Here is a 16,592-nt window from a genome sequence, read left to right on the forward strand (position 1 = left end):
TTTAATGTTCACTTTCGGATTACATATTTGAAAATGTTTGTGGTGCTTAACCTGTTCTCTCTTCTGTCTAACTCCTACGGGCAACATGACTTTTGCTTGCATATCCCACGAGATGTGCATCGTCAGATGATTGCGCACCAGCAGTTTACATTCCTCACTCGTCACGCCCCGGCTTGCACGGGGCGTGACGCTGCTGTGAGGAAAAAGGTGGAGAAGGACAGGTCACACCCCCAGAGCCACGAGAAAGAAAAAAAACATTTCATACTCACAGTACACTTTGCAACGTTGGCATTAGAATTATATTCAAGTAAGACGGTATATATTTTTTAAATGGCTTAATGGAACAGCAAAATTACAACTTGATTTAATAATATACCACATGGATTTTACATATTGAGCTGACTCATCAGACAATTTTCATGTGACAATATAAACTATGATCATTCTTCCATGGACAAATAGCCTAGCTATAATGGTTATTAAACATTGTATCTATGTTGATTTCCAATGAGCAGTTGCACATCCACCTTTGCAATGTAATGCAAAATGACATTTTAAACCTAACTTGCATTGCCTCGACTGTTCTCTGCTTATAAACAACTATGTTCATGTTAATACCATTAATGTGCATCGTATACAGAGTAATGCACGCATATGGACATGGAGGTCTAACATTGTTTCGTTAAAAGGTGTGTAGAATACATGCAATGCAGTTGGTAATACAGGGTGGAAAGGAATTCATAGTGAACGTGCCTGCTATCTAGTGATCTGCAGCTTCGTACAGCTTAAGTGTGCCAACATTGGCATGGCACACTGCGCAAAGGGCAAAGTGCAATGCTGTACTGTCATCTTCACGTCAACATCAAGGCTTCCCACCCACTTGGAAAAAGATTCCACCACCCCCAACAAAATGCATACCGGGTGAATGTTACTTACGTCACCATTTAAAGTAAATACTGGTCAGCAGCAAGCTCATGCTTAACGCAAAGAGAGCCACCTCCATATGCCCCTTATGCTGTTAAGCTCAAGATTTCTGGTCCTTGGCATTACTGGCTTTATAATCATCAACAAAATGTACCTCTTGTTATGGGTGGTGATGAGTGATGCTGGTCCATATCAGCATTTGAATTTTACAATAAGATTACATCCAGGCTTGATTTGAAGCTTTCGTGACTGCAGTAATCCATACTCTTTGGTTCTTTCGGTAAAGTCACGTAGGTAGAATAATAAAAGAGAAAATAATAAATCACGACGTTTCGATCGCAACACAAGCGGTCGTCCTCAGGCGGAAAAAGGAAGGAAAAAAATCCAGCAGTAGAACTGCTGATCCAGAAAGAAGTTCCACTGCTGGATGATTTTTTCCCCACCTGAAGACGACCACTTGTGTTGCGATCGAAACGTCGTTCTATGTTATTTGTTATTTAATGTTTCTACCTACGTGACTTTACCGAAAGAACCAGGCCTCCAAAGCAGCTCTCAGCATAAGAGGAATGAACGTCAAGGCATGAAATGCACATCAGAAAAAAATAACACTGACAATACTGTGCATCCCAAAAAGTAACCAAAGTAATGTAATTTTGATGTACTTTTTGATCGCGATCCAGTGTTTCTCATCATAGGGTTATCAAGGTGGAACAGTGACAGGTTCGTGATTTATTTCAACCACACAACACCTCTTAGGCACATCTGGCTTGGAAAGGCATGCGTGACACAAAGTAGCAAGAAGCTGCTTGACCAAGCCAGTTAAGTCACAATTAGGCAATAAAAAATGCAGTTTAGAATTTATTAACGGTCTGACCTCAACGACAGGCACAACCAACACACAGTAATGTAACTCTTAAAAAAACCAACACATTCAGAATGGTTTAAAAAAAAAAAATGTTGAGTGGCATTGACACAGACACCACATTTGTTGCAGATACCCATGGAGATTTGATAGTTATTCGGAAGCACCTGTCCACCTTATCAACTTATATAATTGGAGGAAAATGAGTGTGGTAAGTGATTGACAGCATTCGTCCAAGTATACATCTTTCAAGTGTACTACATCAAATCACAATATTTTTTACGTGTTCATGATGGCTTAGTTTGGCACCCACGTCCCTTGCATTTCCACAAGTGCCGAAGCATCCCGTGACTGGTCATGGGCCTGTGGTGTCCCTTACTTGGCTGCTAGGGACGTTCTTTGTAGAAGTGCCGTTAAATAGGTAAATGTTCTGGATAAACGAATTGCTGCTGGGAACTTCCCCTTAGTGCAAGGTAATGTGGATGACAGCCTGAATAAAGGACCAGAAACTTGTCAGTGGCCAATGCTTTTTTTTTTCTATAAAATAAGCAAATACAACCGAGCCGGCTTCACTCCTGAAATGGATACTGCTCGCCACATACACCGCCGCCTGTGCATGTGTTCATTCACTGCCCAAGAACAGCCATCGCTCACAGCAAAAACCTAACCGTGCCAAACCAAATGCAATGCAATTTAAAATGCTTGTCAATTTTTTTGTATTAATTTTATTACTTAACTTTCACACCATTTAAATGATCAAAATTCTGTGATTTTTTTTTCTTCCGTATATATGTATCTGTTTTTAAGCAGGTAGAAACACCGTCCAACAGGCTGAAATAAACACTTTTCTCCGTGACCTAACACCAATTGCCTGGTTGTCCCCAAGCCATGCTATAATGTACATTTATCTACATTTCTTCACCTGCTTCCTAGTCAAATGTAATATTTCAAATTAACATAGCTTAAAAAACGATGACAGAATTGAATTATTTCGATGGCAGGGGTGTGAAAGGGGCTGACGAATAAGTGACAGCGATAGAGGGTTACTTAGGGATCACGAGAGGGTAGGGGAGGGATGGGAAGGGCGAGGGAAGGAAAGAGAAAGAATGGGTAATAGAGACGAGGACAGCTTTAATAGATGAACGGAGAGGGGTGCAAGGGGAGTGAAAGACCGAAAACGTGATTGGGCACATTCAATGGGATCTTTTGTGAGCAATGACATCATGACGGCACACCAGCCGTTTCATAAAAACATGGCCCATTCATCCAAATTCTGCAATATTTACCCCCGGAAATGCCTTTAGGTTTAAGTAAATTGAAATAATAAATGACATTTAAATAAGCCTTTAATGAAGTATGGGAAAGGTTATTTCAACTACTTAACCATTAAAAGGTAACTGCAGCATTACCTGTAATACTGTGCTTTACAATCATAACTGTTAATGCACTAAATATGCTTGCTTGTTAAAAGCTTACAATAAGGGCACTGCTCAGTTAATAAAGCACTCGGCTGTCATCAAAGAGGACATCACTCTTCCTGCAGTCTTTGTAAAACCAATAACTACTACAGTTGTCCCCAAACATTTGAACCCAACTCGTACATCCTCGTTTTAACATTGCAATCATATTTCTTTAACGGGACTCAATTCCAAATTAAAATTTAGAGGTAATTTATTTTAAACGTGCCCTCGAGAAACACCAAAAGCAAGACCACAACCACTGTTACAGCTAGCTACTCATGGTAAGTCAATGAATCGGCTTCCCCCTTTCCCACTGCTCATCTGCTCTCACTGTGTTCCACCATGCTTCAATCCGATAAAGGTGCCTACTTCCAAGCCCAGACTCTCTCTGCTCAACACTAAAATACTCTTCTAAAGTTTGCATGAACAAATACCATGCTCGGAAATTTGTACATCAGTTATGAACCGCCTAGCCTTTGAACATGCTGCAAAAATAGTCTGTGATATTGTTTGAAAAGCTATTCATTACGTTCAACAAAATGCAATGGTTGACCAGCGGAAAACAATGATAGGTATCTTAACAATAAATCAGCAATAAACCAAAAGTAATCAGTTCCTGTTGACCAACAATATCGTTGAGAGTATTCATAGTGTATCGCAGGCTTCATCGAAACCATTCTCTTTTCAACAACTTTCACTTCTTTCACCGTTGCAAAGGATTAGTAACAACTGACAAAGCAACTATGAATTCTGGGTATTACAGCGCCACCGAACTGAATTTCAATCAAATGATTGCCAGCATGTGTATGTTTGCCAGGTCTGGAAGGCAAATGTGTTACAGCGAGGCAATGGTCAATACCAACACTACCCAATGTGTCAAAAGCACAATTTAAACAGTGCAACCTGGAATAAACTACCACTTTCATTCTTTCATTGTGTAGTTGATATACTGTCCAAGGGGAAGTCAACTCATCTGTATAGTATGACGGTGAGGTACACCTTGAATTTGGGGACAGGGTGGAAGTGCTCAAGTATGGTTCAACATCAGTGCACATAGGCTGTGAATGGTCCTCTGGGAACAATACATTGTGACGTGAAAATTGGAAACTAGAAAATGACCATCATGTTTTCTGACACTGCCCCTCACAATACACGGCAAATAGAAATTGCAACTAGTAAACCTTACACTGCCATGCCACACACACAGTCACCATTAGTAATGAGTATCAAATGTTAATTTAAATAGAAACGGTGATAAATGGCACGCAATGACATAGGTCACACCTTACGTCATCGTGTCTAACAATGCTGATGCTCATGTGAGTTGGCTGCATGTGCATATCTAAAATTAACTTGCGACTGTTTAACATCGTCATCCATTTTGTTTGGACAATCCCAACACCAACAGCACCTCAAACATCAACTCCCATCCGCACTACATACTGGTCGTTTATTTCATCACATTTTCTTTGCTCTAACAAACTAAAGATGCGCTCTTCAGGGACACACATCTTGATGTAATTTTCAATACCAGGTGAAGTGAACATGTCGCAACTTTACATTGACAAACACGAGTCAGCATTTTGACCATCTTGCTGCTCCTCAGAGCTGTAAATAGGGCTTGGCTTAAAATAGTGCTTTGACAGGAACGCTTTGTGCCCACGTGCTTTGGAGATCAAAGACAATGCAAGCAATAGCCCAAATGTCAACTGAAATTCACTTCATTACTATATTGCTGTGAGTAGCTAATGCAGGATAACCTTGCATTTAGACCCTTTTGAGGCACCATTATGGGAACACAGTAGCAGAAACATGTTGATGATGACACTAGTCATGTGTAGGTTTTGACTTATGAGCATGCATAACAATGGTGGCCTGTCAAAAGTGCCTTTAGCCACCACAAAGCAGCTGCTACACAGCATCAATAGCCAATCTTTGGCCAATCTGCAACTGCACAAAAGGCTGTTGTCATTCACATAACATGGTTACTATTCCTGCCAAAAGGTGTTCAGAATTCAATGCAAAAACATGAAAACATCAAAAGGAGCAGGCTATCAGCAAATAAAATATGTATTTGCTTGCAAGAGTGCTGCGCAATCTTGCCTATTCCTCATGAATTTGTTTTCCACCAATTAGCTTTGTGTATGGAAACAGAGATTGAACATGGACAACAATGAAAATGCAACTCTGGTTTAAATTATGTCAAGCTCCAAGAATGACATGTACCCACTGCAATTTCCCTGCACCACCACTCAAAAGACCAGTTTTGCAAACCAGAAAATGTGTTAATTTTGATGTGCGTTACGTCATTTGCCAAATATCTGTGCTACCTTGCAATGAAATCAAGAAATGTATGCAACTCAGCAAAACATCTTTAAAATATTAAATAAGGGTATGTCTCAAACAGGGACACAGTCTCTACTCTAACTGTAATTATTTATAAAAAAATAAAAAGTGTATGAACAAGGCCATTAAGGAGAGTACTTTGTGTGACACAAACATGTAGTACATATTACACATTTAATGGGTAATGAATGCGGTCAGAACATGCATTCTATTACTCACAAAACCAAAGTGGGGGAAAAAGTAAAAAAAGAAGAAACACAATAAACCTAACAAAAGTGTTTCTTTAATGGTTGTTTTTTTTCTCTCATATAGGTCAGTTTTATCAAAACTATTACTTCAAGATAAATACCAAATAGAACAGCCAAATGAATGCTTCTGGTACTTGTAGTGTAAGACCCACACTCTTTAGACATATTTACAGAGTGCAGTTTCTGTCATACGCCACCACAACTCTTTCAATAAAACAACACTGCTGGTCTGCCTTATTACATGCTTAGAGCAGGCAAGCAAGTTCTTATTGATGCATCTCCATCCTCATTTGTTTCCTCTCCCAAACGGATCCCCAAGACACCAACCGACCTGTGAAAGCATTGTCACACTACATTAAAAAGACAAAACAAAAGAGATCGGAATGGCAGCTTACTGTGAGAATTTATAAAACTGTCCAATTTATTCCATTTTGAGTTCTGCGCAGGGATTTACACTGGGAATGCTCAGTAAACTCACTTAACACTGGGAGAGAGAGGCCAACCACTGCTTCAAAGTGTAACATTGGTGTACAGATTATAAATGAGTACAATACAGACTCAATAATAACGCAGAGTGTAGGCGGGGGGTTACATACTTAATGTCTTGAAGCAGTCAAGAACACTTTAAACATACCAGCCATGCCGTCAGGTGTAATGATCACAATGTGAACATGCACATAACGTGTAAATGATAATGCGCAGACAGGGAATGTCCAATGACTTGGCCATTTTAGGATCACCGTGTGGCCATTCATTGGGAACTGGATAACTCCAATGTAAGCCAACAAAAGCTCTCTTCCACGCATGCAGATGGAAATGCACATCTTTATAGTTCCCTTTCATTTGCACACATCATCTTGGCCACATCATTGGGCTGCTACACCTGCTGTTTGGTCGTCCAGATGTGTAAAGATGGCACTGTTTATACTGTGTGCACATTCCCAGTACTTCAGGATGGCATTGGTTGAACATACTCGGGGTGCACCCCAATTTAGGATCCAGAAAAGAATGAAGATGCAAACTTGACGTGTCCGGCTCTCAGGGCAAGTGAACGAGGACACAATCCAATACGTGCTGGTTTCAAGATTGCAACAAAGTGACCACTCTGTGTGGGGATGAGCGAGGTCCTTGAAGGAAATGGGCACGTGCCGTGGGCTCGACATCCGCGAGAACAATACAGAACATGGAAACTTCAAGACAAGAAGGGCCAAGAGACTCCACACAAGTCACACGTGCACGTGCGTGCGCACACACACACACAGAGGGGCGGCGACAAGCGCACTCCAAACTGCCTTAGGTTCATAGGACGATGGTGGCAACCATGTTCAGTCTCTTTGCAAGTGCAATGCACGCACAGTACACAGTCGCACTGCTTCCTGGGCACAGCTAAAAGCACCTCAGCACATGGAGATGGTGACATTAATGCCAAGGTTGCCATTCTCGGCAAAGAGCTGTGCAATGCTTGTGTCAAACACCAGACAGTCGCTGTTCATGATGGCTGTGGCGATGCCTTCATGGATGGAGCGTGGCGTTGCCTCCCAGGTAAGGCGGCGCCGGTGCCCATTAAGCTCCAGGCGGTAGGCGAAGCCCTCTGCCTGCTTGCGCGTCCCGATGAGTTGTACAATGGCGAAGAACTGCTGGTGCCCGTCGTACTTCTCTTGCTTCTCCAGCACCAGCATGAAGTGGAAACCGAAGCAGGACTGCATCATCACCCAGTCGACGGCACCGGGTAGGTTGATGTCTGTCGCCAGGAAGACGATATCTTCGCCCTGCCGAGCATCAACAAGAACTTAAATTTATGAAGCGCCCTTAAACAATCGTTCTCAGGGGGCGAACACACGCACCTGCCAACTCGCATTTCTCAAACCCAGTAATCTGCTGGAAACAACACCAGAATATCTGCTGCCAATTTACCAATTAAATATTGGTTACATTCTCGTTTTGTTTAGTTTTCAGTGTACCACCAAGTAAAGTTGTGCGAATGAGTCCATTAAATTGATTCGTTAAATTTTTTTGTATTTTAATTGGCAACCAGATCATTATCACAGACTCATGGCATCTGGTCCCCAAAATTGAGGAACCTCATGTCCAGAATTACACCGTTATGACGAGAAATGCTGAAAATTACAATCTGAACCAAACTGGATCCCCAAGTCTGGTGCTGTTACACGTGGGTTAAAACAGCCTCACCGCACCATCTTACCTCATTCATTCTCTAGTCATGCCCCACACACCTAGAATTGCATCGCTTCTAAGATATCCATGGGATGTTCTCCCATCCAATTCACGTGTTGATGCTAAACTGTCGATTCTTTGCCAACTTTAGTTGCAATTGCATGTCACATATATGCTTGTGTATTTACATGTGTACTATAGTCACCCTATGCCTGTTAAATCTTTCTGCGACTTAATTTTTGTAATTGTACTGCGGTCTGCCTAAAGACAATCTGCCCAATCAGACTATGCGTGGCAGGAAATGTAATATTTAACTTTCATTTTACATTCATTTGCGTTTGTGTAGTATGTTACATTTTCCATGGTAGAATTTTTGTTCCGACTTCTATTTGCTTTTTGCTGACCTTTATGATATTTATTTTTCTTTTGTCATTTTCGTGACCTAGATTACTCTTGCAAATGAGACTCCTATAGTGGTCTTGAGCTCTTACTTACCTGGTTCAATTAAATAAACTCAAGCATAAAACTCCATCAATTTCTCCAATCGCGACTCCAGCACGCCAAGTATCTGTAATGCTGTATTATTTATGTATCGTGGTTGTCCTTACAGTATTAGCCTGCTATAATTGCAATAGTAGTGTAATAGCTTGTGCAAGGGTAGAGGATTATTGTCATGCTATTACAGAGTTTGTCGTGGCAAGGTTATCCAAATGGTAACTGTAGTTTTGATACTGTATTACTATTAGTGCAGGTTTTTACGGGCTTATCACTTAATATTATTGTATTGGTATTCGGCCTATCGTTAATAGGCATCTGGTAGTGTTATTGTTTTTTTGCACGTGTTTTGTCACGGTTAAGAGCAACGTATTGGTATTGTACTTTAAAAGCATTTGTTTTGCTATTGTAAGAATATTATGAAAAGAAGGCTTTACCCTCTCTGACAATAACTGACGTGTCCGACTGGCCAGATCATTTGATCCTGACAAAAAGGTCCCATAGATGTAAGAATATTATTGCAGAAGTGCCTTGTAGTTGTAATAGTGGTATAATAATAATAATGGAAATAGTTGTTGCAGTGTTAAGACTTTATTTGTACGGTTATTACATTTCAGAATATAACACTGTGTCATGTAATGTTTTTTACGTGAGTGGAAGTGTATTTTTGCAGTGGTGAACTCATGTTTGTTGTGCTATTGGAATTTTTTTTTAAAGATAGCATTATCAGTGTTAGTTAATGTGACAATATTGTGATAGAGTTGTATCAATGCTTTAGTCATTGTTCAAGTGAGAATTATAGTTAGGTGTTAGTGTTCTATTGTTAGTGAAATTGTGCTAGTCCTTGTTGGTATTAATTTTGGCTCAAAAGTTATTAGTGCAATATTCCTTTGTACCTCATGGGGGACATTTTTTATATCTGCAAATGATATGTATATTGCACGAATGTTTTTCCTTTAATCAAATAAATACTCAAAAGGTTCACCAATTATGCAAATTCTATGACAGTCAGTCTTTCCGTTCTCTACCGCACAAATGTAACCAAATTACATACATATATATTTTGCAATGGTCAACATGAAAAGCTTTTGTTTATTTTTGCTGGCGCAATACCCAATGTGCCATCTCAGTTAATGTTAACGGTGTGCTCATCTTTCTAAACGTGGCGTAGTAAGCACTTTAACATCACCAGCAAATTTGCCAATTAAGCTCAAACAGCAACGCTTCTTGATTTGCAGAATGCTTTCAAAATGATGAGGACCAATTAGAGGAGCTGTGAAGATGTAATTAATCATTCATCATTACGACTCCACAGCCATAACTATTAGACTTCATATGGAAACATGCATTCATATATATTTCAATCAATCCTCATATCCTCCATCCATACATTAAATTGTACATGTAAGAATCCATTATTAGTATATTGTGCTGATTTTATACAATTGATATGCAAATGTTACATTTCAGCAATCAAAATACAGCCCTTTGTCTATCCAATGGGAGATGCTCTCCTTTATGATTCATCAGTCATGGGAATTGTTTGACCTACTTCACGATGATGCGGGTTGGCACAGAGGAGGTCAAAGGGTTCAGATATTACTTGTCACTGACATTAGCCACGGCCAGGAACCAAACGGAGGTCGCCGGGTTCACAGAGCGGAGCGCCAACCGATGCGCCACTGCTCCACCGTCTATAATTAAAGTTGAGCTAATAGTGAAAATGTATTGCAACAAAAATATAAAACAAATGAGACGATAAAATTTAGAAGCAAAAAATTAATCTAAAAAGGCAATCTCAACCACCAATTTCTAACAATTAAAACTTGCCGGTGGAGCCGACGATTTGTTACATTCTCGCGGCAGAGCACCACCTATGTTCCAGTTTCACCTGCAGTGTGGTGATGGACTTGTGCTGATGGAGGAGGTGGGGCATGACGGTCTCCAAGGAGCCCTGCCACTTGCAGGAGGCGCCGGGGCATGGGCATGAGTACGGCCGGAACTCGCACAGCTCCTCGTGGTCTGGTTTCTCCGTGTGCGGCAGCGTCACCTCGCAGCCCGAAGACGCGTACTTGCACGGGAAGAGGACCGACGCGGCCACCTTCTCCATTGCCAGGTTGCGGATGCTGCCGAGCGGGCCCCTGCACGTGGGGCAGCACGACAGCTTTGGCCGGCACGCGCTGCACACCAGGTGGCCGCTCTGGCACTGCAGGATGGGAGGCAGCACGTAGTCGAAGCACACGGGGCACTCGAAGAGACTGGCCAAGTCGTTGTTCGAGGCCGTGGTGCCCGTGAGTGCCGGCACGCGCTGCGCCGGCGTTGTTTTCGATGCCCCGTTGGGCAGCGCCGCTCCTGTCTGGCGACTCATGTCTGCTGGGAAACAGAGGAGAATTAAGGACAGCACAGGGCAGTGTTAAGCGGATACATTTAGCTTGTTTTGTACTCAATGATTGCAATCAACGGACACTGAAGATGTACATAAATCTGTGGACTTTAACCACAATACTTGCACCCTGGTTTCCCATACAGTAACTTGTACGGATACAATGAAAGCATGTCATTTATATATACAGTATATAAACCACAGTAATTTCCAGAAAAATACACGACACAATGTCGCATGACTATCCCAAAAAGGTTGTAAGCCACAACACTGCACTGGCTGTGTGCTTAATGTATTATAAACAACATTCCAAAACTCAAATGGCTTTTCCTCCCCATAATCTGCTTGACATTCAAACGCTCGTCACCTGAAATGTATGGCCAACAAAGACAAAAAGTAAAAAAAGTTTTGTAGTGCACATAACTGGGCGCATAAGCAATTCCCAAAAACAAAGGGAAGCATAATATATACAATTCTTACAGTTGCTGCTGGGCCATTGCGAATGTGGATATTTGTAAACAAGCTTTTGGCACAAGTCGGTTTTGAAATGCAAACAGGGGGACCATTATCGGGACAGCCCTAATGAGTCGTCATTAAAAATATATTTGTGGGCAAGTGAAATCCAACCTTCCACCCCAACTTTCCAACGCATGTATGGGTTTTATTACACCAAGAGACAGCGTGAATATAACTGTAGGAGACAGATGTGTGACTTTTCCAAGCAGGAAAATAGCAGTTTGATATAACTATATTGAAATCTTATTTTATTACATTATATCCTGTCAAATTAATTTGGGATAAGGTTAGGGATCAACACCTGCAACCATTTACCTCACTCAGCCTGTGCATAACATGAACAAAAATAACTTTTGGCATCAGTTAATGTTCAACATAAAAAAAAAGTAAAAACCCAATGGCACGTCTTCCAACACTGCTCAAATTTCTCAAGAATAAATGAAAATGTATCCTTGTTTTTCTTATGGACAGTTACCGATTGACATTGACAGTAATGCAAGGCCAAGGACCACCCTTTCTCAAGTCACTGCCAAATTGAAGGCATGGTAAAACAACCTCCATGATTGACATGGCATAGGAATGCTTTCAAACAGCAATGGTTTAGCAATGAACTGTTAGTTATAATCATTATTATTAGACTGCATTATGGAAAATCCTAAACTCACTGCCCATACAAAAACTGGGAATGGCTGACAGTAACATTAAAGTGAAGCTTAATGCATAGCTAATGTGCTTATTTTATACATCTGAAACTGTACACATCGTGGACCTCACTTTTGGGCCAAATTGTATTTCACTTTCACATTCATTTTATCATAAAACATTCAATGGAAATGAATTCTGGTTCATCTGTAAATTCCTGGTTTGATGCTACTTTTTGTATGCTCACTCGTCCAACGAAGATACTCAGAAACATAATTTAATTATGATTAATATAATTAGACAGTATCATGATTAATGTGTGCTGAAAAGTATTTGCACCTGATAATATATTTATAGTCGAAGTAACATTTAATGTAGAAAACAAAGATAATTCATCCAGGAACAAATTTACATTTCTTTAGTACATGTTTAAGTTGCACCAAAATAATGCACTGGGGGAAACATCAACACCTTTGTTAATTTATCTTATAAGCATTTACCGTGTAAAATGTGCAATGATATGGTTACACGAATACGTGATTAACCTGCAAACATTTAAAGACAATTTTAACTTTATGTTCAATTAGTACGATTTCACAAATGTTTATGTATTTACCAGAGTAACTAATTCAAATTGTATCACTACAGTAGAATATAATAAAAACACAATTACTGTGTTGGCCATTTGTGCACGCAGAGTGATGTGCAATTTTAATGAGTGAGCTGAAACTGACCACAAACAATACCATTAATAATTAGGTTTGTATAGATGATTTAATTTACAGTCTATATCCCCACATATGCATGTGCTGTAGATTATAAATGACAGTATTTTCACTATATTTTTTACAATGCTGTACTTGCAGAAATATACATTCTCTGTCGAACAGAATAAACCTCTACTCTTACAGACGAGTATCAATACGATTGACCCATGGAACAGAACAGCCACCACACACCATTGTGATTCTACAGTACATAAGGAAATATTACAATTAATTTCATCAATGCCAACGTAAATGTCGCATGCATTTTTGTGCTGCATGTATAGCCTAACGCACGAGACGGATTAAGTAATAAGTCCACAACTTTCGGTCATGGACTTATACCATTAATGTGATGATAAAGTCCACCCAGTAGTTCATTAACCTGCAGGTTACATTAGCGTTATTATGCACAATAACATTGGTGTATGAGCAAGGATTTGAATGGCTCGTCTTAGAAACCACAACTGGTCCAGCGTATGACGCCCCCACTCGCTCAATACCAAGTACAGTGCTGTAAACAACATTTTCTATTTAATCTCAGCAGTCGCGGCATTCCTGCGAACACGAATCCACCGATGAGCTGAAACGCGTGGATCAAACGCATCGCTATTAAATAACTTTAAGTGTAATTAGAAAAAAACAAGGGCAATTATTACAATGCCACTATCTCGTTCACAAACAAACATCAACACAATAATGAACACAACCCTTATTTAACGTCATGCTTACAAAGACACATTCTCGACATTATATCAACAATAATTATCAAGCATCACCTTCACCGCTGTTACAATAACATGAATCATAATCACCTTAAAACACATCCACATCACTACTAAGCAACATCACCGTTTACAAAAAAAATACCAACATCATCCCCGCGTTGACAACATGATCAACCACTATCTTTGAAAATAACCCACCACACAACAAATACAGCAACACCATTATGGCATTTACACAAAACACCAACACTGCCTATCACATTCACTAAAAACATCAATATCACAATCATCTTTGCAAACGCCTCGTCAATATCGCTACAAAAATGAACAAACGCCAGCATCTCATCACGAAAAGCATCACGACAGGCTAAGCAACAGCACAGACCGCCTCTCGGGTCACCCCCTCGGGGCTTTTGTTTGGAGCCCAGCGAACAAAATAACGAGTCAACGTTAAAAACACACACACACACACCGCCACTCTCACGCTCGCACACATCAACAACACAGCACCACCACCAACAACAACCCCGTACGACCATCAGGCCGACGATGAGATAATCCACACTGCACGAAGGCGGCCCTCGTCACCAAACAAACCCCGCACCCCCAAAGGCGTCTCTCGTTCCCCTGCCGTGGTGGCCACAATCCACGCCGTCTCAACCTGCACGAGAGCTCGCTTCAAAGCTTAGTCTACCCCCGGCATCATCCGTGCAAGTCGGACGCGTCCCACGGTGGTACCGCCGTCGTCCACGTCGTTCTTGTCGTCGTCAACGACTTAACGACAACACGACTGTAACATCGTCGTGCCTGTAATTTGTTTTATGTTTAAGAGAGAAAGAGTTGAACAGAAGTAAGTGTGGCACTCGGACACCGAGGCCTAGTCGGAGGAAGGCCGCTTTCGCACTCCCGTGACTGGCCTAGGTGCGATGCCTGCGCTGAGTCAAAGGAAGGGCGGCCGGGCTTGCTAGTCAAGACCGAGGCTTCTGCTCGGACCTAGTCGGGGTAGGCGGCACTGTTGGCGATTACAAAAAAACAACCTCCACGATTTACCTTGGCCTGTGGACGTAGCGACGAGGAGAGAAAAATAAATTATCGACTTCAATTTTTTTCCCCTCCCCCCAATAGTTATTATAATATTTATATATTTTTTTAAGTAAATAAAAATAAAAACAAAACAAAACAAATTTCCCCCTGAACCGCCGCGATGCGCGACTGCGCGAGAACTTAACCGTCGCCGGGGTGGGGGCGGGAGGGCCACGTGATGCAAATGACGTCACCGAGCCCCCCCCCCCCAAAACCCTTACACGTCACGCGCAGCCTGAGAACTCCTATTAAGGGGAGACACTGGGCAGAGAGGGCCCAATGCAATGCCCCGCGTGTGGTATGCGCCACGCTGCCCTCCGGGGAAGTTATTGAAGGATTAAAAACACACCGAGTGTGATGATGTATTTACGGATAAGACAATAATTTCCAATTACCCTCTCTTTTTTTTACAGGCATTTTCATAATAGACAATTATTTACATCAAATATTATCTTGATTTGACTGCAAGAATCCATACTTTCTGTTTTTTTCGGTAAAGTCACGTAAATAGAAAAAATTATAATAATTACGTTATTATTTTTACTATCTACGTCACTTCACCGAAAGAACCAGAGCGTATCAAATATTATGATAAAGATAATTCACTGCACCTGGTAATAATTTACGGCTGGACATCTGTGGAAAATAGCTCTCTAGCTAATCGGATTCCTCCAGTATAATTTAATATTCTGATGTATGTTAAACTTATTCCCCACCATAGGTAGCCATTCGTGCTAATCGGAGGTGCGGGGGAAGGGCAACAAACTAAACACAAAAAGCAGTTCCCAAGAAACGAGTTTTCAATTTAGAATTAATAGTGCATCGCTCCAATGGCTTCATAATGTAGAAAGGAAGAGCATTCCAGACGGCTGCAGAAGCGCATCTGAATTCCCGTGATGCAGTGCCCTTATTCTGTTTTTGTATTTAGTTTGTTGTCTTTCCCCCGCACCTCTGACGTTATAACGTAAGGTTATCAGGAAGGCACACTATTTCACAGACAGTCTGCATTCATTTAACAGTAGGGGTCCAATGCTGCTATTGTTTAATTTCAATTAAGTAATTTGCAGGTGATGTTTAAAATGTAGCAACATTGGACGATGATGCTGGAACACAATTGCCCACTCTTGTGAACAACGTCACAGGATCTTTAATGTCCACTGTGAAGCCGATGGTGCGTATTTTACATTAATAGACCTGCAGTATAACCCAGGACAGCCATCCGGATTTATGCAACTTGCTGACCCACCCCTACTGAACATTGTTAAAAAGGGCTTCATAGCTCATCAGATTCTGATTTTGAACATTGGACTTCGACAACAAGCAGCGAATGCACTTCTGCTGAGCCACATGATTGATTGTGTAATTGCTAAATTAGGTTGCTCACAAATCTCTTCAACTTACCTTGAAACACTTGTACACTTAATTGGGTTGGCAATCATTGTGGCCTAACCCAAACAAATCCACATGAATCAGCCGATTAAATAACGTGCAAGCAATATTTCTTCGCCATCCTCTTTATCTACCCAAGAATTCCCTACCAAGTCTCAAGCCGTCGTTGAACGACGGTTTTCACTCACCCAAAACGTCCCCTCCTCCCCACCAGCATATGGACGTATTGCCGGTACGCCGGTGCAACATAACACACCCATACCTGTCAACCCCTTATCAGTGCCTACCTTATTACAGACTAATTCAGACCTTATTGGTCACCAAGTGCCCTTAAAAATCTCAAAGTTCATCCTACAAAGTCCCTTCAGAAGGGAGAAACACAAACAGACAACAAAAATGTTGCCAGCATTCAAACGGCTGTACGCCGTATGGACCTGAAAACTCAATTTCCCTGTACAAGAATGGGGGTAAATTGTATGGGTTGACAGGTATGCACACCAGTCTTCATAAAACAGTCTGAAATCAGAATTCGAATCGGCAAATCTGTTTATAAGTCTTTAATTGACCCTGTCGCCAA

The 16,592-nt window shown here is 41.1% G+C and overlaps 1 protein-coding gene across 2 annotated transcripts; it reads right to left on the bottom strand.

The window, feature by feature from the left end:
• Positions 1-1,633: 1,633 nt before the first annotated feature.
• SIAH1 (siah E3 ubiquitin protein ligase 1) lies at positions 1,634-14,787 on the bottom strand. Of its 2 annotated transcripts, none has more exons than XM_078601921.1 (3): positions 14,594-14,787; positions 10,402-10,880; positions 1,634-7,609 (listed from the first exon to the last, which is right to left on the bottom strand). In XM_078601921.1, the coding sequence occupies exons 2-3, from the start codon at positions 10,876-10,878 to the stop codon at positions 7,238-7,240; spliced, it is 849 nt and encodes a 282-aa protein (XP_078458047.1). In that variant the 5' UTR covers positions 10,879-10,880; positions 14,594-14,787; the 3' UTR covers positions 1,634-7,237. The 2 variants fall into 2 exon arrangements, with proteins under 2 accessions (XP_078458047.1, XP_078458048.1); XM_078601922.1 differs by having other exon boundaries at positions 10,402-10,883.
• Positions 14,788-16,592: the final 1,805 nt, after the last annotated feature.

This window comes from Lampetra planeri, chromosome 17 (genome assembly GCF_965212315.1).
Source record: "Lampetra planeri chromosome 17, kcLamPlan1.2.h2, whole genome shotgun sequence".
Taxonomy (NCBI): Eukaryota; Metazoa; Chordata; class Hyperoartia; order Petromyzontiformes; family Petromyzontidae; genus Lampetra; species Lampetra planeri.

Bases quoted from the DNA above. Each gene is read 5' to 3' on its own strand.
- SIAH1 (XM_078601921.1), bottom strand. From the start codon at position 10,878: ATGAGTCGCCAGACAGGAGCGGCGCTGCCCAACGGGGCATCGAAAACA. The intron at 7,610-10,401 runs GTGAAACTGGAA...GATGCTCGGCAG, and splicing joins AGTCCATCACCACACTGCAG to GGCGAAGATATCGTCTTCCT.